Source organism: Lissotriton helveticus, chromosome 2_2, assembly GCF_964261635.1.
Source record: "Lissotriton helveticus chromosome 2_2, aLisHel1.1, whole genome shotgun sequence".
In the NCBI taxonomy this organism is placed as follows: domain Eukaryota; kingdom Metazoa; phylum Chordata; class Amphibia; order Caudata; family Salamandridae; genus Lissotriton; species Lissotriton helveticus.
The window spans coordinates 297428595-297453914 of record NC_136060.1 but is presented as its reverse complement, the minus strand read 5'-3'; the positions used below and the strand labels follow the sequence as shown (position 1 = coordinate 297453914).

Below are 25320 nucleotides of genomic sequence, written 5' to 3'. Positions count from 1 at the left end.
AACGGTCTTTTGAGGAACAATTTTGTAGCCATGGTCATTGGCAAGAATCTGTGGCAGACAAGAGCTTGTAAGAGGAAAGAAGTGAAAATGTGAACAATCACCACATTTAACACCTAAAGGCTTACTTTAGTTGGATGGTGTTGTAGCTGAGTAAGAATCTTTATATTAAGGATATTTAAATTGAGAGTATTCTGTTCTCAGCCTCAGCCTCTTTTAGGCACTGGCAAAAGATTCAGATAGTATTCGGCGATTTAGCGAGTAGCTCAAAATAATCCTAAGGGTAGTTGGTGTACCGTAATTCCACTGATACATGAGTGTAGCAATGTATAGACAATGTTCACAAATCATTAGAAAGGCACAGGTAAGGATAACATTTCATGCTTAGTAACTCCCATACACATAAGTTAGAATATTATTGTCCCCTGGACTGTAAAACTGACAATGGACTTCGAAAGATCAAAGCCAATAAGCTGGAGCAGCAAGGGATGAATCTAAAGAGCGACTGAAATGAGGACAGTGCACTGACAGGATTGTGTCAGAGAGTCACTTACAAAAACTCTCCTAACAAACACAAATGAGAAAATATACCGAAGCAAGTAATCCTAATGACACACTGTTTACTGATAAATCAAAACTCATAGAAAACTTACTCAATCTGAAAAATGATTATTTCACTGTCAAAATAGGGTTGTTTCATGACAGGCATTCTGAACTTACACAGCTATACAGAAATTAAAAAATAACAAAATAACAAAATGGAGGTGAAGCTGAAGTCTGTAGTAGAGCCTCTTTTCCCTGTGAAATGGCTTGTAGTTGGTTTATAGACCTGGAAATTAGTCTAAATGAAAGTCTGCACTTTATTCATGTGAGTTTACTTATGCTGTCCTTAGCAGAAGGCCATGTATCAAGAATGATGAGCTCAGGAACCATGTAAAGTTTGTAATACCAGTAAGATGATATTCATCCAGCTCTATTTTGCCTTTGCAATATAACAAGAACATCCATTAGATTTCTAGCTTTGTTGAATAATTGGAGTGAATCAAGCTGCTCCAAGGCCTCAGTGCTGGAGGCACTGAGGCACAGTAATGGGAGCAGTTGGTGTCATGTGAGTTTCTGACATGATAAGGGAACCTGCCACTACACCCATGAAATACAGCTGATGGCTTACGCTGCTTTAGATGAAGAAGGCACAGGTTTGAGTGGAGAATGTATGGAAATGTGGAGCACTGATGTAGTAGGAAAAAGAGAGGAACACCACCTACATTATTACCATTCAACATTAATGTTTTGATATAGACCTTGACAATGATGGTGATCAGCACTGTGGACTGTGCCATGTTGCAAATAAGTTATGCCTTGTTGCTCCCTGTGAGAGCTACTATACCAATTCATTGTGCACTAACGTTTAGAAATGTATTTGAAAGCTCTCACTAAATTCTTGTTTTCCTGTACTCTGGCATGAAAGTATTCAGTAACTGTGTGGAATTGAATTATCCATGCAGCTACAACTAAGGGCCTGATTAAGATGATGGCCAGAAACTTTCATCCCAACACCATCTCAGTTTTGGGATCCGACTAACTCGTGGTCGGCGGTTCTGCACATCGATTGCGATGTCTCTGAGCACCGCTCCATCGGACTCCCATTGACTCCTATGGGAGCCCGTGTTCCAACCAACAGCACCGGCTCCTATGGGGAAAATGGGTGTCTGCGGAAAACCCTGCACCCTGTCACAGGCACCCCATTGTGCCTGCCACACAGTGCATGGTTTAAAGGGGGGGTCTCTTAGGTAACCCCATGGCCCCCAACCGGAGGCCCCAGGATGAAGGGGCGCTTGCTAGGTGACCCCAAAGTCTGTTTTGGACAACCTTTTCGCGCCTGACAGACCAAGTCGGAAAGGCTGTTGGAATCCGACATCGTAATTGGTTGGGCGGAAACGCTGTCCCTTGAGCTGTACGACTCGGCTCTAAGTGACACAGATTCTCCTAGAGCCGGTCGGAACTGATTTGGAATGTCCAAATGGTTACACTTCCCACGGTGAAAATCGTAATCGGTCAGGAGGATTGGATTCCAACAGAGGCGGGCGGAGGGGTTCTGACGTGGCCTAGGAGAATCCGACTGCCTCAATAGGAAAAACACAAATCAAGGCCCTAGACTGAGTGAAGATGAGAAGGGGAAATGGTGTCACGTGGAACAGATAGGAAAAGCATGCAAACTTGTGGGTTTGAAATATATACACACAAGTTGTGACTCATAATGATAAATCTGGTATATAGTGGATACTACAGTGGAAAATATAATGTTTATTCTTCTAATAATCTATGTATTCAAATAATTTGAAGCCATCTGTCTGTGTTGCGGTAAAAGTCACACCTATGTTTGAAATGCAAGGAACCAATCCACCTTTCTACCCCTGTTCATCAGCTTATCACTCTTAAACATTCACAATTTCCTCAAGGCTGATCCACATAAAAGATGAATGAGTACCATTCTTACCCTCTCACATTCCTTCACTTAACAGCTATTAAATGAATCCCAAATTGTTCTTACATGCCCCAGTAATCCAGCCAACTCTTTAGTATTTACGTTGGAAACCTCATGAAAATATTGAACTTATCTTGGAGAGTTAGTAAAAGGCATGAACCAAAGCTCTCATGATTGTAAAATATTAGTTAGTATTATGTGAGCCAGTAGAAAGTTTAAAGAAACATCGCCAAATGCTTATAAGCTAGTCAGAATGACATCTTCTGCCTAGTGGTGGCTCATGGGGGGTTAGGTTTCTTTCTCATGCACAATTTTGTAGTTGGAATGACGGCTTTAGAAATACCCACAAGGCACGACAAACTTTGTAGGTAATTCAATTTTGAATATCAACCTGAAGAAGCCAGCCACTGAATTTGTTCTGAGCATACTTTGTCTTTTGGTTTCTAATCCCTATTACAGTGTTGTCAAAGTTTTGAGCTGGGAAATAACAACTACGCTATGGATGTTTGAACATATCATTTAAAACGTTTATGATATTTGATATCTTTGAGGGGTTTTTCTTTTTTGCTGTAAGCAAAACATAAGAAAGTCCATACTGAATAATTCAAAATTTGACTCAAGTGGTAAAATGACATTGTGATTCCCCTTTTATTAAGCCGTTGACATGATTGAGATCTAATTTACTCTATACTTTCCAATTTAATATCAATCCCTCTTTATTTACCTATTTGTTAATCCATAGAGAAGTTGTCACCCAAGCTGATTTTGTATATGTGTCTCCATAGTCCAGTTATCTCTACTGTAAATATTATTCTATGTCATGCATATTATGCTTTCTGCATGTTGGAGAAAAGCAAAATGCTTCAAACTCTGCACAGTTGAAGTAGATGACAAAAGGGTATTCACCCTGGAAGTGAGGACTATGAAAGTCTGCCAGCCAGACAATGATGGAAAATGATCATAACCAAGCCGGTAGTGCAGTATGGTAAATGGGCTTTGTTGTGTGATATGGGACACAATGGCAGCCGAAGAATCAGACGGTGGGAGTAACTCCTCTCTTAGGACATACAACCATTGCTTTAGTGTTTATACAAGTTTAGGTTGAGTAAGGTTTTCTGGAAACTCTGACCAGAAGAGCAGAAACTGGTGCAAAAGTGGATCTGAACCAGAAGTGTGTCCTTGCATTGTCTGTTGGTTATGCTGCTAAGTCAGTGGTGGCTAATATGTGAGATCATGAAGGGAGCATGCCAGCACTTAAGGTGCTAGGCTATGTGGGACAGTTCAGGAGTCTGGTGTGCTTAGATCCCTGGCCAGGAGGCGGAAGAAGCTGGCAACAGAGAGAGCACCATTACAGGAAGGGAACCAAATTAACGTGTAATTACATTGGCAAAGCAAATTGTGATATAATGTGCATGTATATATATGTCATAATGACCTGAATGAATCTGCGGTGTTTCCATAGTGCAAAATATTGATAACAGCAGATAAGTGAAGAGAGCATGAAAGGAAGAAAGCAGATTTCTACTGCTGAAGGCACTGGAAGGCCAAATTACAGTCATGTACAGGACAACTTATCAAAAATTAACTGCAAGGCTCAATTGTGCATGTAGCATGGTTTTTTCGCTCCCTGGTACTGTGTTGTGGTGTGAATAAGGCCTTATTATAACATTTTGTACAATGTTAGTAAGTACTAGAGGAAGGGGGTCCAATGTAGAACCAGATTACTTAACACACAATTAAATAATAATAACACAATTAAAGAATCTGCAATGTTTTATTCACACAGCAGACGCCATTAGGATATAGTATCCAGCATTTTGCATTATAAAGACGGTTGATTAGTGCCCAGGAGGGGGGAAGTGGTCAAGTGAGGTAAGTGCAGGTAGGGAAAGTGATCATAAAAACAGACAATAATCTGAAAAAATGTATCCTGATTTGGAAAGTACATATGAACACAAATCACATCGAATCAATTAAGCAACCCATGCCCCAAGCAGTACATCAATGTTACAATTTATGGAGATAGGGGCTGGAATCCAGGGGATTAGTTGTCCCAGGGGATTGATTGTCGACGTTTCGACCCACTAAGAGCAGGAATTCGTAGAGCCCTTGCGGCGGGGTCTTCATCAGGACAGGAGAGGGGCTATCAACCTAGCGGGTAGCCGCAGGACATCTTAGTTGAGACAGTAGGCTTTCCTGAGGTTGGACATACACGTAAGTTGATGCCAACCGCGTGCAGGCGGGGATCAGGGGCGGCCCAGGGACGTGGGGCACAAGGAAATTCTTGAAGCCAGGGTTGAAGATGAAATCAAAGTCGTCCCATATAGTTAAGGCGGCGTGGCGCTCGAAATTGTCGGTGCCCGCTACACATGTACAGGGGTAGTTGGTGTAATCAGTGTCTCCCCCTGTTGTTAGGGCGGCGTGCCGCTCAAGTACGTAGAATTTCGCACGGGGAAATGAATCTGCCCGGCGTCTCCGTATCTCGGTCAGAAGTCTTCTCCCCTGGGACAACTAATCCCCTGGATTCCAGCCCCTATCTCCATAAATTGTAACATTGATGTACTGCTTGGGGCATGGGTTGCTTAATTGATTCGATGTGATTTGTGTTCATATGTACTTTCCAAATCAGGATACATTTTTTCAGATTATTGTCTGTTTTTATGATCACTTTCCCTACCTGCACTTACCTCACTTGACCACTTCCCCCTCCTGGGCACTAATCAACCGTCTTTATAATGCAAAATGCTGGATACTATATCCTAATGGCGTCTGCTGTGTGAATAAAGCATTGCAGATTCTTTAATTGTGTTATTATTATTTAATTGTGTGTTAAGTAATCTGGTTCTACATTGGGACCCCCTTCCTCTAGTACTTACTATGACCCAGGTCCCAGTGACTTATTTTGGGTAAAACCCCCTTGTACATACCGTACAATGTTAGTAGACAACATACCTGGTGCCCTGTTGAAAGGTTGACTCCTGCATAAACATGAGTTGGTGAGGCAATGTTGCTTCGTGGATTACCATGAACTGGATGCATACGGTCCAGAATCCTTCCATTGAAAGAGAGATCAGATCTAGGCTCCTCTTTATCTTGCCTCAGCTTTTGCCAACATAGGATAGCTTAGATCTTGAGTGTTAATAACTGCATTAGGGACAGGTGGTCCCCCAAGTTTGTTATTTTGACTCAACACCAAAGGTTAAAAAAGATGCTAATTGGTAAAGTTTTAGATGAAGACACCCAAGAGGCACATTCATATTGGTTAAAGGGTTGGCAGACAGGTTATCTGCATTGGGACATAGATAGAACAGGAATTCATTTTGTGATGGAGAAAGACCAACCTAACTCTCTCTCCCTTGAAGGCTTTGGTGTGTGAGAAATTCAACCTGCCTCAGAAAATGTAACATAGAGTGTCCCGCAAGAAGCTCCTTGCTGACCAATGGACGGATGTAGTGATGGGTTTTATGGAGGCAGTGGAACAATAGGGAGGGTCCTTCTAAAGTATGGACAGATGGTCTGTGCCAAGGTGACAGCTCCTGAGCCAGGACAATGGTTCTAGATAGACAAACACAGAGTACTGCAACACACTCCATGGCCTACAGCACATACTAGATTCACCTAAGATGTAAGCCGGGGATGTTTGTTGGTTAATTATTTTGTAGAAATGTTATAACACTTTAATGACCCATTAGGGCACGGAATATGCAGCGTTTAGACAGGATATCAGGAACAGCAATATTGTGTGAAGAATATTGAGAGCAAAAATATTGTCAAGGTAACTTTCAATAGGTAAGCAAAGTTTTACTATATATATAACTCCACATATATGTACATTGATGATATATATATCTTGGTCCTTGAATATTTTGACACAATATTCTGTCCACAAGATATTTTTCTTTATGTTATTCATGATCTGTGCCTTTAAGTGACTGACTGGTTTACCTAGCAAGGAATGAAAGGCTTCCTATAACATTAATGGGATATATGATATGTGCGTATAACAACATGAGCACTATGTGTATCTGATAAACTGAGCCACTCACTGCTAAACATGTAAAATCCAAGAAAGACAGTTTAAAAAAACACTTCCTCTGAAAATCCTAACTGGGCGTAACAAAAATCCTCTAGTGAAAGAGGTTTTAGAAATCCGCAAATGAATGATGCATTTGACAGCAAACAATTACCTTCCTGTAATTTCAGTTCAGTCTAAGCAGCGGGATTTGTAGTTTTATCTGTATTATGTATGACTTAATTTTCACAAGTCTAGTAAGATGTATATTTTAATTACCTACCAACTGAGACACATGCTTATCAGCTGAACTACACTGTATAGTGGATCTGCATTTTGTGGGACGTTTTCTCAACAAAAGATTGTGTTGCTTCCTGTTAAAAACTTTCCCAACAGATTGGGTTCTTACTTACATACATTTCTTTTATTTGCAGCATATTTAGGACCATTGAGGTTCCTAATCTAGACCCACTGAGAGTAAAGGAAGTAAAGATTTGGGTTATGGATAACATCGAGGGTCCTGACAGGTATTATCCTTAATTTACATTATTATTTGTATGGACTTGCTCCATAATATTAATATTTTTTAATATTATGGGCCAGATGTACAACCCACCAATTTGCGAGTCGCAAATTGCGTCGCATTTGTTACTCACAATTTGCGACTCGCAAATTGGGATGCACAACTGTTTGCGATTCCCAATGGAGTCGCAAATTGCATCCCTCATGCATATTAATGAGGCTGTCACAATTTGCAAACCTATTGGGAATGGCTGGCACTCCCAGGAATGGTGGCCACCATGTCTGGGACAGCTTTTAAATAAAGCAGTTTTTTTTAATGCAGCCGTTTTCCTTGAAGGAAAACAAGATGCATTTAAAAATTAAAAATTAAACTTTTCAGTTTAATTTTTAAGGGCAGGCAGTGGTCCTTAGGACCACTGCCTGCCCTTCAAAAATATTTTTTGTGCCTCTCACAAAGGATTCCCATTTGCAAGTGGTTTGCCACCCTTCTGTGAATGTTGGTAAGGGTGGTAAATGGTGACTGTTTTGCGACCGCAATTGTGGTCACAAAACAGTCATACATAGCTTCAGGAGTCGCTATTAGAAAGGGACGCCCTTGGAACACTCTTTCCTAATAGCGAGTCGCTAATCCTATTTTGCAAGTAGCAAATTGATTTGCGAATCGCAAAATAGGATTAGTACATGGGCCACACAATGTTTGCAGTCGCTAACGAGTCTAATACATATTTGTGCCTGCAAAAAACGTTTGTACATCTGGCCCTAAATTTATAATGACTTAAAAGTGCAAAACTGCACTGTGCACCGTATGTTTTGAAGGTAAAGTATTTTGATGCAACAAGTTGTCTTCTATTAAACCCACAACGCGCTATAAATTGCCAACAACCTAAAGGAGTCCCACCAGTTACATCTCTGCATGACCCTACCTTGATTTGTAAAACCTTCATTAACTGACGGGTTACCTGACAATATGAAACACAGCAAAAAAAGGTTGATTCGATCCTGTTGTTCACAAACCCTATTGATGCCAGAAGGAAAATCTGAATTAAAAAAACAATACATTATCTGAAGACCATAAAATGCTGTCATTTACTTCATGCCATTTTCAAGTGACTGTAAGTGAAACACTCCAAACAATATGTGTGGTTTATTCTCGGCCTAGGCAACTTTTAATTACGCCAGAGTAATCAGAGTAATTTTAGTAATTACACATTACTCTAGTGTTGAGAAATTACTCAAATACTCCAGCTTGAGTAAATAAGGGTAATTTGGCGCAAAAATCCTACTGCAGGCGTACAGTAACAATGATCTAAGAGACAGCGAGTGGCTGCTGGCTATTGCTGTTCATGCCCTGTGTCATATAGTTCTATTTTGTTAGCTCAAAATGCATCCTCTGGCCTATTTTGGACACAATCAATCAATCATAGCATTTGTAAAGCGCACTACTTACCCGTGAGGGTCTCAAGGCGCTGGGGGGCGGGGAGTGCTGCTACTGCTGAAGAGCCAGGTCTTGAGGAGTCTTCTGAAGGTTAGCAGGTCTTGGGTCTGCCTTAGGTGGATGGGGAGGGTGTTCCAGGTCTTGGCGGCAAGATGGGAAAGCGATCTGCTGCCAGAGGTTGCTCTTCGGATGCGGGGAACTGTGGCGAAGGCAAGGTCGGTGGAGCGGAGCTGTCGGGTGAGGGTGTAGAAGCTGAGTCGTCTGTTGAGGTATGCTGGTCCGGAATTGTGAAGTGCCTTGTGTGCGTGGGTGAAAAGCTTGAAGGTTATCCTCTTGTTGATGGGGAGCCAGTGCAGGTCTCTCAGGTGGGGTGTGATGTGGCTGCAGTGAGGGATGTTGAGGATCAGGCATGCAGAGGCATTCTGGATGCGTTGTAGCCGTTTCAGGAGTTTGGCCGAGGCTCCTGCATTGAGGGCGCTTCCGTAGTCCAGCCTGCTGCTGATGAGGGCCTGGGTGACCGTTCTTCTCGTTACGGTGGGGGATCTACTTGTAGATCTTGTGGAGCATGAGTTGGGTGTTGAAGCAGGAGGAAGAGACGGCGTTGACCTGCTTAGTCATGGAGAGGGTGGAGTCGAGGATGACCCCTAGGTTGCGTACGTGGTCGGCCGGTGTTTGAGCTGTTCCCAGTGCGGTTGGCCACCAGGAGTCCTCCCAGGTGGTGTGGCTCACTGGTTAGAGGCGGCAGTCCGTAAGCATAGAATGGCCCGGGACCAGGGTTCAACTCCTGACGCGGCAGGGTCGTGGACCAGGGTCAAAACGGACTCGATAATTCTCGCCTCGGTGCCTACTCTAACCAGGGAACACACTCGGCAACTCTGGGCATTAAGCTTGCCTCATCTCTACAACGGCCCCCCACAGACGCTGGGGATGCCTGGTTTCACCTTGGAGATACCCAGAAAGGGACCATCTCACAGGGAAAACCAGGACGGGTTCCCTAGCGGTCTTCAGCGCCAGGATACTCCATGGAGTCGCAGTGCGCTTTACAAGTACACCCACATTTACATTTACATTTACAGGATGAGGACCTCCATCTTGTCCGAGTTCAGCTTCAGTCGGTTGTTCCTCATCCATTCGGCGACGGCCTGCATTCCTTCATGGGGGTTGGGTTTGACAGTGTGGGGGTCCTTGGTGAGGGAGAAGATCAGCTGGGTGTCATCGGCGTAGGACATGATGTTGAGGTTGTGCAGTCGGGCGACGTGGGCGAGCGGTGCCATGTAGATGTGGAACAGCGTTGGGCTGAGGGATGAGCCCTGGGGTACGCCGCAGATGATCTCGGTGGCTTCGGAGCGGGAGGGGGAGGCGGACGCTCTGTATTCTGCCGGAGTGGAAGGAGTGGTCCAGTCCAGGGCCTTTGCTTTGATCCCGGCGTCGTGGTGGCGTGTGCGTAGTGTGCGGTGGCAGACTTTATTTATTTATTTATTTATTTGTTCGTTTTTATATAGTGTGGACTTTACCCGAAGGTGTCAGAGCCCTTCACAATAGTAACAGAACTGATACATGAGAACATTACAAGTGAACAAAATACAAAAGCAAACGTTACATTAAATGAAGCAAAAATGAAGCAAAAAAGAGAAATCGTGAGCCATCAAAATACAAGAGGTAGCAAACGGTGCATTACAAAAGTGACAATCGTGAACCAACAAAATACAAGAGGTAGCAAACGGTGCATTACAGGAGGAAAAAGTGACGTGTGCAGGTTACAAAAGCATACAAAGTAAACATAGAGGTATAATACTGCAATATATGGTGGGCACTCAAGCACACGAACAAACGTTACGTAGGCCATGGTGGCACTTGTGCAGGTAGCGAAAATAAACAAATGTAAGAGGTAGAAAACAGTGTGTTACAAGAGAAAGTGACGGGTGCATGTTACACACGAGTACCAAACACAGGAAGAAAGATAATACTGCAATAAATGGCAGACTCTCAAAACACAGCCCTCATCCTCCTGGACCTGTCAGCCGAAGGCGGCTGACAGGTCCAGGAGGATGAGGGCCGCGGTTTCTCCGTTGTCTAGTAGAGTCCTGATTTCATCAGTAGCGGCAATGAGGGCAGTTTCGGTGCTGTGGCTGCTGCGGAACCCGGACTGGGACGGGTCGAGGATGCTGTTCTCTTTGAGGTAGCGGGTCAGGTGTTTGTTGACAGTCTCCTCGATGACCTTTCGCCGGAAGCGGGGAGATGGGCCGGAAGTTCTTGAGGTCCTTGGGGTCCGCCTTGGGTTTTCTGAGTAAGGCGTTGATCTCGGCGTGCTCCCAGATCTCCGGGAAGGTTCCTGTCTCAAAGGAAATGTTGATGGCTTTCCAGAGATGGGGTGCGATGGCGGCGCTGACTTTGTTGAAGATGTGGAGTGGGCATGGGTCTGACAGAGATCCAGAGTGGATGGTGTTCATGATCTTGATGGGGTCGTTGTCGTTAATCTTGGTCCAGGAGATCAGGTGATTGGTGCGGATGGTGGTCGTGGGGGCGTAGGTCTCAGTTGTTGTCGGGGCGGTCGTGGAGTTGAAGCTTTCATGGATGTCAGCGATCTTGCAATGGAAGAGGGTGGCCAGCGAGACGCACAGGTCTTGCGAAGGTGGGATGTCGTTGGTGTGGGAGCTGGGGTTGGAGAGTTCCTTCACGATGTTGAAGAGATCTTTGCTGTTGTGTATGTTGTTGTCTAGGCGGTCTTTGAAGGAGGCCCTTTTGGCGGATCTGATGAGGTGATGGTGTCTGCGGGTGGCATTCTTGTGGGCTGCCTAGCTCTCCGGTGTTCATTCACGGAGTCAGTTCTTCTCTAGCTTTCGGCAGGTTTGCTATGAGGCCTGAGGTCTTCAGTGAACCAGCTGGCTTTCTTGCTGGTGTGGCTGTTGGAGGGTATCTTGAAAGGGGCGAGGGTGTTATAGCAGTCGTCTATCAACTGTCTGAGGTTGCGGGTGGCGGTGTTGGGGTGAAAGGGTTCATTTTGGACTACGGAAATACCGTTAAATGCTGGATTAAGCTTCTTTCATTAATATGCATTCATAATAGCGAATAATGTTGCTGTAATTACAAATCATTTCGCTAGAGAGCATTATGCCAGTTACTACCACCCCTAGTGTATCCCTTTTGCATTGCACAGACAGCAAGAACAAATCCTCCATAGATCCATCCATATCCTCAGTTTCCTCTGCACTTGTTTAGAACTACCCCAAATCAGTCTGCACAAGTCTTACCTTCCAAGTAAATAAAAAGTTAATTATTTGATTCACTGTTCCTAGATCTGAGTGAACCGATATTGTCTTCAGTATAAAAAGATTGGCGAAAGTGGTGTTATCTAATGTTACATATTTATATGGCATGAATTTTGCCATTGGTTTGGCAAAATACACACACACGCACGGAAGACACAATAGAATCCCATGAATGGAGACCGTAAAAGGAACAGAATGTCACTTATAAGCCATGCTTAGTATCCTGCATTTCAGTATATATGAACTGCAAATATTACATGCCTCTCATACATTTAATAAACAAAGAGAATGCCCTTAACAATTTTCAGGTAGAATTGTTAATGTTTCTTTCTTTCTTTTCTAAATCAATATTACCCAGTGCTGGCCTTCACTGTTTAGTTATATTTAGGACCATATTTCCATAGGAAAAGCATCTTTTGGCTTCATTTGCCAAATCTTTGAGAAACTTTCCCCAAAAAACTCATCCACTGCAGCTCCTTTCTGAAAGGTTTCAGGGTGATTCATTAAGCGGGGCCAAAAAAAGGGTTGTTCCAAAATGCATTTTTCCCATTATTTTTCCAGAGGAATATTAGACACAGCTACAGCCAAACAGACCTAACCATCTGAAACCAGATTTGGCAGACAGTTCGATCTTGGTCCAGAAAGTGTGCTTCTTGAGATTTAGTACTGTTCTGTAGTTTTTGAGAAATTAAGGCGAAAAGTGTTTGATATATTCAACAATGAATTGTGGTTGGGACGCAACCTAAAAGAAAAGTTGTGGCCACCATCTTAAGACTCAGGTACTCAGCCCAACTTGGTCCCAAGTCCTAAAAATGAAAACACAATAAGATATAAGGGGGCAGTAGGGGGAACACTGACCCCTGGGTCTTGTTGAATTCCCAGAGGCACACACCTAATCTCAAATTACATTTTTGGTAGTGGGCGTTCCGTGGATCAATATTCTACCATGATCCTCACTATGGCCCACCTAGGGCTTTGCGGTGGGTTCATAGATCCAGAGCGATTCCCCAGAGGTATTGCACTGAGTGTTGTGGAGGATCCGCAGAACTATTAAACAGTGTAAAACGGGAATTGGGGGCAAGACTCTGCCCGCAACTACCCACTACGCACGGCAGAAGGCCATGTGCTGCAGGCAGTGGGGCACCGGCTGTGGGTGGGCTGCAGGGCCTGTCCACAGGCCAGGCTCTGTGCCTAACCCCACAAGGACACTCAACCCCACATTGTGCAGGAGGTTAGACATGTTCCTTTATGCTAAAAAAAACATAGACATTCACTGAAGCAACAACGGTTAAAGTGACATTACAGTTAGCAATTGTACTAACATCTTAATTTATAATTAAAAAAAACTTAGATTTTCAATTAGAAAACTAAAGGCTGAAGCTACGTTCCAATTATGTGAAAATGTCAGGTAGAACATATTGGTTTAAACAAACAAACCACTGAGATTCACCAGTCGTAGTTATCTCAGTTAACTAAAATTTGCTCCTTAAAGTAACTATAACTCGCACCCTTGCCATGTGCTGCTAATTACCTCACATATTACACCACTCATGACACTTTCTATGACATCACTCTCTGAAATTACATATTTCATAACAGCACTGTGCATGGGGGAGCGAGTCATAGTTTGAAACAGTTTGTTTAAACTGACATTTTCATTTTCACCTAACTATAACATCCCTTTAACAATTGATTTTTTCAGTGAATTTCTAAGGGTTCCTTTTTATTATAAAGAAAGCAACTATAACAATTCACAATTATAACATCACGTAAACTTTTGTTTTTTTCTCTGTGGCAGCATCCATCTGTTATGGAAGTTCTCAGTTCAATATCTTGGCAGACAGTTTCAGTATTAAAGTTCGGTGGGGTCAGCAAAGAAATATTTGACTTTCACAATGAAGAAAAAGCCACAACCCAGTTTACAAAAAATATACAGTTTTAAGTTTTAGACAGTCAAGTATTCTGCCAGATTACATAGACCAGAATGCTCACTCAAGATGCATGCAGTAAAATTACCTGCTTGGTTGCATATATCTTATAGGAATTCCACTTCAAAATATTATGTGCTCAGACCTCAAAGCTGTCCCTTGGGTTACAGAGATAATGATACAGGTTCATACTTCAGCTGGCAAAAATACCCAGTGCTACCCAGATCTCTCAAGCTTTGGGAAGCAAAAGTATCCCATGCATTACAGAAACCTTCCAGACTAATGTGTTCCTCCTCTGGTTAAACAGATATCATTTTATGAGGTTTCAAACAGTGAAACCATGCCTTATGTTACACTTATCTGACAGGCTAAGGCAGCAATATTCAGGTTGCTGAGCTCATATTAGCTCAATCGTTTTTGGCGGCTGAGAATCCACCTTACAAAGGTATTTGCACATGTATATTTAGCTCACTTGTGAAAACTCCCTTTTTACCAGGCTAAAGATCATTTACTTTTGACATTCAAAATAGATGGTTTAACTCATAAAGTTCTTCAAGTGAGTAAATGTACTCTCTGTGTACATTTATGCTCACTTACACTTTTTCCCCCTGTAAAATCCAGTGGAGACTCTTTACAGTCTTACTTACTGTAGCCCCAACTACATAACTGAGCTCAAACTACAGTCTAATTAAAGTTCTCATTCATAGAGACTTGTAGCAAATATGGAAAGGAATATTCATTTAATTCGTTTGGATGCAGATTTTAGTTAGCTGGAGATTTTTTCAAGTACATAAACCCCAGGATCATTAACATTTTATTGACAGCTGGACCTTGCCTGCAGCTACACTGCTAGTAAAATAACGTGCACAAAATTGCCAAAGTACATCTTGGCCCTCATTACTTGTGGCATCTTAAAGCTAATGGGGCAAGAGAAAGCAGTGATCAATCCCATCGGAGTTATGAGATCCGTAAGAACACTGCAGACCTCTTTACTTTCACATGGAGATTTCAGTTGCTGAAAAAGCCAAAATCACTCTGTGAAATTCTGGAAAGTTACTGATACATTTGTCATCTTCAGTTTTCACAACATAGTTCCAATTGATAAGTTCCATGTTAGATGACGAAGAGAACCTGACATCCATGTCTGATTGCCTAATTTAAGTACATCATTCGATGCAGAATTATTGATCATGTAATGTTAACCTCCTCCACTTCCCATGACTTGGTTGGATTCGTTGACAATGCCTCCTCTCAGTCGCCCAACCATCAAGTGGAAAGACAGTCATGGTGTGTGAGTGTACTGTTGGCCTAACGGCTAGGGCGATCGACTTCAAATCTGGGGAACCAGGTTCGCGTCTCGGCAAGGATGTGCAAAATCCTGTGATTCTAGGCAAATCACCTAATCTCTCTGTGCCTAATAAAAAAAATGTATCCTCATGTAACGCAACTGGTGCTTGTGTAAAGAGCTCTGATACCTGAAACTTTGGATCAAGTTTGCGCTATACAAAACTCTGTAAAAAAAAAATAATAATAAATTAACAGTTTTAGAGGTTTGCCAATCCTTCAGTTCTCCAATAAAATTGCCATAGTCTTTGCATTGGTTGTGTGCTGACTATTTTTCTAAAGCAGTCTCTACTCACGTCTCACAAATTAACTTTTACCACAACTTTAGAGTAAAAAGTCATACTGCTCATCTAGTATTTGGATTGAACCATCATGATTACATCAAACAGGCATTGAAATCCCTCAATTATCTACCATTGAAAACATTAGCCTTCTTGGACAAGCTGTTTACTCCTTACATTAAAAAAAAAGTGTAAGGTCTAAATTTGTGATCCGTAGGACCAATATTCAACAATACATTTGGTAGAGAAAACCTTTTGTAGATAGGGGCCCTTCATAAGGAACTATTTACCTATCGTAGTTCTATAAAACAACGTTCTCAATTTAACCGCATCGCTGCGGCGGCTATTCCGCCGCAGCACTAAGTGGGCGGGGCGGCCGCTCGGCGGCCGCATGCTGGTGACGGAACCGCTCCTTCACCAGCCGCGGTTGAGCTGTGCTCGTGACGGAGCGGTTCCGTCCTGGCCCCGCCCGCTAAATAGAACGCGCCGCACAAGCGCGGCGGCGGGGCCATGGCAGAACCGCTCCGTCATCATCACAGCCCAACCGCAGCTGATGACGGAGCGGTTCCGTCATCAGCATGGAAAGGGTTAAGGAAATCTCTAAAAACCTACCTTTTTCTATTTAACATATGGGTAGCCTAGCCTTTCCTACAATAACTTATAATTGACCACCTATCACTTGATCTTGTTGTTCTCCATGCCAGACCCCTGTGAATGGTCGTTGCCTTCACTGTTATAGTTCCATCTGTAATTAATTAATTCTTCCTCTTGGCTTTAACACTGTACTTTCACAACCATGGTTGAGGGTCATTGCCAGCAGATGCCATCCTTTGATTGCTGGTAGAATGTTGCTCTACCTCTATAATTGTTTATTGACCCCATGTAACCTACCCAAGAGCCTCTCTTTACGAAATGTCCCAATGTCGCTAACTAAGAACAGGCATGCTACTAGTGTTCACATCTTCTATGTGGGAACAGAGTACCATTAAGCAGGACAGTCATTTGGCAGGGACCTTGGATCAGCGTCTTGAGAAGGTATTGGTTGCCTGAATGCAGAACAGGAGTATGTGTGTGATCTGGAAACTAGCAATATGGCCAATGAGACTGAATTGTAATATCCAGGTCAAAGATTATATGAGAAGGTCTAGAGAAGAACAGTACACCAAAACACTGGGTCATTTCTAAGAGTACTGTACATTGAGTAGAAGGTAAGCAAATGGAGAGTTAGTAGCACATGAAACAAATGCACCTCTCAAAACTGATGGCAGTTAAGCACGCAAGAGAAAAAAGTACTTGAGTCCATGAGTGGATACATTACCATGGCCTATCTAAAGGGGTAGCCAGATGCATTGTTCATTGACTGCCCTATAGACAGTGCCCCCCCATATCTGCTTGGTGGCTTTCATCAGATGTGTTCTCACAGGAATTACTGAGTGCTACAGAGTGGCATAGTTCTGAAGCTGGCCCCAACAAGGGATGCACAGGATTTCAGTGGTTGGACTTGGTTCTGACAGATTTCATGAAGAAGGCATGTAAAACTCTATCTGAGAACTGTGTTGCCTCACTTTACATCACAGTGACTCATGTGTGAACATGTGCTCTATTGTATTTCTTCTGGTCACTGGACTTGGGTTATGGACTGGTAGAGTGCCATCTACTGTTTCTTAATTTATATCTGCTTTTACTAGAGGTTGGAAGCAGGGAGCTATGAATGTATGTAATAACCTGAAGAGATTCTGAGTCTTGAATGGGTGTATGCACACCTTATCTAGTAGGACACAGCTTCTATACATGATTCTTTGAAATTGTGCTAAAGATCCATTGGCATCCAGAATGACTTCATTACTACAGGAATTCCAGAAATATTCGGACTATCTGGAGAGATTTACTTGTGTGTCAAGTATTAAAGGCATGTTGGTGGCTGAGCGGATCCTTTCCAGTTGTAGGTTCGAAAGAGATGTCTGTGTAGGTTTTTAGTAGTGGGATGTGTTCAAGTAATGACCCACATGGGCAGGAAAAAGCCACAAATGGTGCAGAAGCCCTTTTACACAGACATTAAAACTGATTTTAGATGTAGCAAAATGTGTAGAGAATCAGGGCGACCTTGTTGAGCTAAATACATGTTGTGACTAACTTAACAATAGTGAGTGGAAATAGTTTGAGTGTGCACTGGTTGCTCCCCCCACTCACCCTCCATAGTGCTGATTTCAGTATATAGTGCAATTTGCGAAGCACAAAGTGTGGTTGGAAAGGAGGTTTCCTTTGTACTTATTTTGCCTGCCATGATGTCTATGGAAAGGAGATAAGAGTGACACATGGGGTCTGAGTACATCTATGTCTTCTCGAGCACCTTGAAGATGGATGGTTGTGATACACCAGTGGTGTCTTTGGCAGTAAGGCAACCACTGCAGGCCAATCCCCCAAGCAACACTTCAGCTTTGGAATAGTCTCTCCTCAGTTTCTTCAGGTTCCTCTCCTCAGTAAAGGTTTCTTCTTGTAGTCCAAAGTGATCTAATTTCATGGGATCAGGGTCCCAGTATTTATAACCCAAAATCCTTTGTTCTCTGAAGGGAGAGGGGCCTTTGCCCTGTCCAAACCAGTTCCGAAGCCCTCTGTTTACCAGACTTCTTCTTTCCTTTCACAGTGCAGGGCATGCACATCAGACGCCCCACAGGAGGTGGAGCCAGCATTGTGGAAGGCAAGTACAGTCCTGGAGCACTTTGTTTACAGGACTCCTTCTCTTCTTTCAGTGTGCAGGGCAGAGACATCAGCCGCTCCCCAGGGGGTGGAGCCAGCATTGTGGAAGGCAGGCACAGCCCTATTCAAGGTTCAGGTGCAACTCCTCCCTTCCATCCAGATGCAGATCTCTCTATTCACCACTGCGTGACTCAGCCTGTCTCTTGGAATTCCCCAGCCCTGTCACTCACAAAACCAGACACAGGAATACACAACCTAGCAGAGGCAGGTTTGGATGGTTTAGACAAGCAAACACCTACTTTCTAAAAGTGGTGTTTGCAAACACAGAATATTAAAATAAACGTTATGAAGAAAAGGGAAGGTTTAGGGACTGGGGAGTGGGTGCACATGCCCAGTCAGCATGACAGTATCAGACTGCACGCAGGCTCTGCAATGGCAGACCTTAGACACATTTTACAAGGCTGCTTCTGTGGCTGGCACAACCGGTGTTGCAGGCCCACCAGCAGCATTTGGATTTACACACCCTGGGCAAGCTCAGTGCACAAGACTAGGGTCTGACAAGTAAACCAAACAGCCAAACATGGAACCACTGATTAATACAACAATGTACATTAGGGAGCACTTACACTGTGGCACTGGATAGCATTCTCACAGTGCCCAAAGCATCTAACACCAGCAAAAATACGAGGCAACAACAAAAAAATAGAAGGGAGACCCACGCCAATGGTGCCAGGTCCAACACGTGTCCCCTCCAGCTGAAAAGTGGGAAGAACTACCCTAACTCCTGGGAGTTGTCTTCACTAAGGCGGAAAAATCTGGACAGACCACCAACGTTGGCGTGTTCTGCACCAGGGCGGTGTTCCACCGTAAAGTCCATACCCTGTAGGGAAATAGACCACCTCAACAGCTTTGGATTCTCACCACTCATCTGCATCAACCATCCGAGGGGCCTGTGGTCTGTCTGAACCCCGGAAGTGAGTGCCAAACAGGTATGATCTCAGCTTCTTCAGTGCCCAGACCACAGAAAATGCCTCACGCTCAATAGCACTCCAACTCTGTTCCCGTGGAAGTAACCTTTTACTGATGAAGGATACATGTTGATCTAGGCCCTCCTCATTCATCTGTGATAGAACAGCCCCAACACCATGCTCTGAAGCGTCTTTTTGAACAATAAACTCTCTTGAGAAGTTGGGTGCCAGGAGCACGGGCGCCGTGCACATGGCAGCTTTCAGGGCCTCAAAAGCTTTCTGACAGGTGTCATCCAGATCACCTTCTTGGGCTGCTTCCTGGAAGTCAGTTCTGTCAAGGGGGCAACAATGTTGCCATACCCCTTGACAAACCTCCTGTAATACCCTGTGAGACCTAAGAAGGCTCTCACCTCTGTCTGGGTTTTGGGTGGCTCCCAAGCCAGGATGGTTTCAATCTTGGGTTGTAGGGGCGCCACCTGACCGCTTCCAACTTGGTGTCCCAAGTACACCACATAACCCTGCCCAATCTGGCACTTACTCGACTTGATCGTGAGGCCTGCTTTCTGCGGCGCCATCAACACTTCCCAGAGGTGGCACAGATGTTCCTCCCAACTGGCACTGAACACTGCAATGTCATCGAGGTAGGCGGCACTGAACTCATCCAGTTCAACCAACACCTGGTTGACCAACTTCTGAAAGGTGGCAGGGGCCTTCTTCATCCCAAAGGGTATAACACGGAACTGGAAATGCCCATCTGGTGGGGAGAATGCTGACCTCTCCTTTGCCCCATCAGTCAAGGCGATCTGCCAGTACCCAGATGTTAAGTAAAACGTGCTGCGGTACTGTGCAGCCCCTAGCCGATCTATAAGCTCATCAGCTCTGGGGATGGGGTGCGCGTCAGACTTCGTGACTGAATTGAGCCCTCTGTAGTCCGCACAGAACCGGAGTTCGGGTGTGGCACCCGACGCTGCAGCCTTCGGGACCAAAACCACTGGGCTGGCCCAAGGACTGCTAGATGACTCAATCACCCCAAGTGCAAGCATCTTTGATACCTCCCTTACCCTGTCAGTTACCCTGTAAGACTTGTGTTTCACAGGTAAGCTGTCTCCTGTGTCCACATCATGGACGCACCAATCTGTGACACAGAAACCAGGGAGAACAGATCCGAAAACTGTCCCAGCAACTGGTGGCAGTCATTCTGTTGCTCATAGGTCAGTGTGGAAGAGAGGTTAACACCATCCACTGACCCATCTTGCTCTGAGGCCGACAGAAGGTCAGGAAGAGGCTCGGTCTCCTCCTCCATCACAGCATCTGTTGCCAAGAGCATGCCCACTTCAGACCTCTCTAAGTGGGGCTTAAGGCGGTTGACACGTAGGACCCTCAAGGGGTTCCTAGGAGAGCGCAAGTCCAAGTAGGCAACTGGACTCTTGCCATCCACGACCTCAAAGGTCCGGTCCACTTATCCTGGAGCACGCAGGGATTCACTGGGGCCATGACCCACACTTTCTGGCCAGGTTGAAGCTCTACCAGAGTGGCATTCTGGTCATACCAGCGCTTCATCTCCTCCTGGCTGGCTTCCAGATTCGCCTCAGTGAGTTGCCTGAAATGCCTAGTCTGGTTCCTGAAGGCCAGCATGTAGCTATATACATCCTGGGATGTTTTCCTGGGAGATTGCTCCCAGCTTTCTTTAACCTGACTCAGAGGCCCTCTGACTGAGTGTCCATAGAGAAGCTCAAAGGGACTGAACCCTAGAGATTTCTGTGGCACCTCAAGGTATGCAAACTGTAGGCACGGTAAGAGGACGTCCCACTTACGCCTCATGGGTTCCTCAAGACCCATAAACATGCCCTTTAGGTTCCGGTTGAACCTTTCAACCAGCCTATTTCCTTGGTGGTGGTAAGGAGTGGTGAACTTGTAAGTTATCCCACACTCCTGCCACAGGGACTTCATATAGTTGGAAATGAAGTTGGTTCCCGGTCATAAACTACCTAACAAGGGGGAACATCCTTTACGACGCGGATGTTACCCCGCGCTACCATTACGACGCGTCTCTTACAACACAAGTCGTAACCACGACTTGCGCTGGAGGGCGCTCAAGGACAAGGAATAGTTAATTTACTATTCCAACACCTTCCCTACTATCCACGGGGACTGGTGTTGGAATAGTAAATTAAACTATTCCTAAGTCCGCACCCTACAGCGCAAGTCGTGGTAACGACTTGCGTTGTAAAGCACGCGTTGTAACGGTACGCGTGGTAATAGCCCACGTCGTACCATCATACATCCCCTCACGAGGGAATCCCACTCGGGAGAAAATTTCCATCAGTGCTCGTCCCACCACGGGGGCCGTCACTGTCCTCAGAGGTATGGCTTCCGGGTACCGGGTGGCATGGTCCACCAAGACCAGGATGAACCTGTTGTCCATGGCTGTCTTGTGGTCCAGTGGCCCCACAATATCAATCCCCACCTGCTCAAAGGGGCTACGGGCCACAGGGAATGGCTGGAGAGGAGCCTTGTGCTTCCTCCCACTCTTTCCACTTGCCTGACAAGTCTGACAAGTCCTGCAATGAGCATCAGAACTCTTGCACATTTGGGGCCAATGAAAGTGGGTGACAAGCCTTTCAAAGGTCTTGTCCTGCCCCAAATGTCCTGCTAATGGCACATCATGAGACAGCCCCAATAGGAAGGCTCTGAACTTCTAGGGTACCACCAGCACACGGGCTGACCCAGATTCAGCAACCTTAGGCTCATTATACAGGAGACCATTCTCCCAGTAAATCAAGTGAGACCCTGACTGATCACCTGCTGCCTGGTTTGCAGCCTCCTGCCGCAAGCCCACAAGAAAAGGGCACTCTCTCTGTTCCTTGCAAAATTCCTCCCTGGAGGGGCCTCCTTCTTGCTGCCAATGGGTCAGCTCTGGCAGGTCCCCAGTTCAGCTACTTGCTCTCCGGTAGATTCCAGGGCATCCCCCTCAGGGTCTACCTCCTCCTGGGCCGTGGGAATTTCGGGGGCCTGTTTCCCACACCCCTAGCCACTTCTCTCTTCGCAGGGTCCTAGGCCTCCCTCTCAGGCTCCAGGTCCTCTTGAGAACCCCTACTGGATGACATTGACCGGGTGGTCACGCACACCCAGTCAGGCAGTCCAACCATCTTTAAGTGAGTTGTCTTCTCCAACTTTTCCCAAGGGGAGCTCTCCAAATCATTTCCCAACAAACAGTCAACAGGCATGGCGGGCCTCACAGCTAACTGAAGAGTACCAGAGAACCCCCCCACTCAAAGGGAACCTGAGCCATTGGACAAAGGCTCTCTGTGTTGTCGGCGTTAACAACTTGGCAAAATGCATGAGGGACTATCTGCTCTTGAGACACCAAGTGACACCTGACAGCTGTCACACTGGCTCCTGTATCGCTAAGAACCTCCACGTTTTGGCCAATGACGGTCACTCGCTGCCTATATTTCTTAATGTTCCTGGGCCGCTGAGCCTCTGAGACCATCTCACTGTCTCCTAAAGAGACTAAGGGCATCTGTGCGGGACCCCTCCCACCTTGGACTTCATTCTCCTCCCCCAAGGCTACACTAGCCATCTGCCGGGGTGGAGCACCAGTGAGTGCTTGTTTACCAAACAGGCGGTACCTGGTATCATTCGCCTTATGACCCAGGTCACCACACTTGTAACTCTTCAGGGGCCCCTGGGGAACAGGACTACCTGTCGGGTCCCCTTGCTTTCTCTCAGGGGGAGGCTGGGAACCTTTAACGGGGTTCCCTTGGGGACTACTTTGAGGCCCTTTGCGGAACTCCTTCTGTTTGCCCTTGTCCCCCCCACTCTTCTTCTGGGGACTCTGCCCACCTTTGGCTGAGTCTCCCATGTGACCCTTGTGGACCCGGGTGTTCACCCAGCAGTCCGCCTCCTCAGCAAGCTTCCTAGGGGTAGTCATCTTGCTATCTATCAGATGCAGGTGCAGCACAAGAAAACAATTATCAGACAAGTGCTCCGGTGTAATCAAATCAAAGAGACCTTGAAAATGATTAACCTTTCTGCCCTTTACCCCACCATCCAATGCTCTGCAAAAGAAAGTGACATATTCAACTCAAGTACTGTTTTCTAACTTTTTGCATTTCCTGAACCTCTGCCTATAGAGCTCAGGTGTCAAACCATGTCTAGACATCAATGCATCTTTCATGTGAGTGTATGAATTGTGGACTTCAGAAGGCAAGTCTAACAATGTATCCCGCCCCTCACTAAGGACCTTCCCCACAACCCCGCTCCCCAATCTCTCTCAGGGACCCGGTGGGAAGACATGGCTACCTCATAGGCTCTGAACCACTGACCAATATCATCATTTTTGTAAAACTCCTTCACCACATCCTTGGGAATATACACTCTACTTTCTGTATGTACTGACCGTATGCTGCTTCCAGAGGGAGTAACTTCTAAACTTTTGGTTTTAAACTCCAACTCCCTCAAAACCTTTTCATGCTCAAACTGCATTTTCTTTTCCTCAAGATCTAATCTCCTATTTTCTATATCCAGCTGCCTATCCACCTTGAACCTGGTCATCTCCATTTCATGCCTTCTTGATCTCTCTCTGTCCTCCAGCTCCTCTGTAGACAGACTCTTGTTAGAAGCATTGTTACCTGCAGGGGAAGGTATTATCTTCCTTCCCAAGCCCAATGGCTCTTCCTGTTGTACTTCTGCATCATCATCCTCCTCAATCTCAGGAGTTTTTCTTGTTTCTACCGAGGCCCTCAGCGCCTTGTAGAATTCTTCTTTCTTGGTGCACCCAACAGTGGAATTTCTAGCAAAAGTACCTCAGCTGCTTTACTGTGTAGCATTCCAGCCTCTCTTCTTCCCATTTGCAATTAAGGGAGACTACAGATTCTGCTCTCTCTACTACAACTGAATCAGGTATCTTTCAAAAATAGAACAAAAATCCAAAAAGGAATCTACCAAAAAGTAGGTGGTATCGTTACGGTCTGCACTCAATAAGTAGTGTTCACCAGTCACTGTACATGAGTCACGAATGCAAATCCAGAATCCTCACCGCTGACTGCCAATGTTAGATTTGGGGGTCTGTAGTTGGCACAGGTAGGTACTGTTGACAAATAGGGACCCTCTCCTCTAGTCAGGATAAGGGGATTACACTCCTAAAATAACCCCTGCTCACCCTCTAGGTTGCGTGGCGCAAGCTGTCAAGGCTTATTTCAGAGGCGTTGTAAGTTAAGCAGATGTGACCACATACAGTAACCCAGTGACAACACTACAAATGGACACCACACAGGTTTTATATCGAAAATAAGTAGACTTTAGATAGAGTTACCACAAGACCATGAACGACAAAAATACACACTATGATTACTTTAAGATGGTGGATTTAAGCTTAGTTCAGGTCAGTTCTTAGATGCGTTACTCTGCGTCACTGTACCTTAAGTTGCGTTGCGCTTCCACGACCAGCAATGTTGCATCGATGGGAAATGCGGCAAAGTTCAGATACAAAGAAATAAAGACGTGAAGATCTTCCAGATGCGGCACGCTTCTCGGGGATGTGAGAAGTCCTCGGTTCGATGCGTGGACTGCAGCGGCAAAACCCTTACGATGCGACGGCAACAGCTCTAGCGGCGACGCTCTTCTCCCACGATGCTTGAAGCTTCCGCTCGATGCGACAACTACAGCGGCAACATCAAAGATGCGACGGCAGCAGCTCCGACGGCAACACGCTTCTCGGGGATGCGAGGTGCTCTTGGTCGATGCACCAGTTCCAGCGGCGACACCCTCCTTTGGAGTTGCGACGGCAGGCACAGCGACGGCTACACACTCCGACCTTGGTGCGAGATTCTTCTCCTGATGCGGTGCAGTGCGACAACTACGGCGGTGACACCCTCCTTCAGAGTTGCGACGGCAGCAGCAGCGATGGCGACACGCTTCCTCTTCGTTGCGACACACAGTTCCTCAGAAGGCCCAAAATAGCAGCAAGCAAATCCAAAGAACTCTGGGGAGCTGGGGGTGAAGTCTAGGGAGAGGGAGAGGAGGGAGAGGGAGAGGGAGAGGGAGGAGAAGGAGTAGAGGGAGGAGAGGGAGAGGGAGAGGAGGGAGAGGAGGGAGAGGAGGGAGAGGAGGGAGAGGAAGAGGGAGAGGAGGGAGTGGGAGAGGGAGAGGGAGGAGAGGGAGAGAAGGGAGAGGAGGGAGAGGGGAGAGGAGGGAGAGGAAGAGGGAGAGGAGGGAGAGGGAGAGGAGTGGGACAGAGAGGAGGGAGAGAGAGGGAGAGGAAGAGGAGGGAGAGAGGGAGGGAGAGGAGACAGAGGGAGAGGAGGGAGAGGAAGAGGAGTGAGAGGGAGACAGAGAGGAGGGAGAGGGAGAGGGAGAGGAGGGAGAGGAGGAAGAGAGG

At 45.5% G+C, this 25320-nt stretch overlaps 1 protein-coding gene across 1 annotated transcript in view; it reads left to right on the top strand.

Moving 5' to 3' along the window:
* LOC144821805 (ADP-ribosyl cyclase/cyclic ADP-ribose hydrolase 1-like) overlaps positions 1 to 25320 on the top strand; it is a 212759-nt gene that overhangs the window by 162724 nt on the left and 24715 nt on the right. Inside the window, exon 7 of the mRNA XM_078678980.1 lies at positions 6929 to 7021. Coding sequence (XP_078535106.1) covers positions 6929 to 7021 — 93 coding nt within the window. The remainder of the gene's footprint in view (positions 1 to 6928; positions 7022 to 25320) is intronic.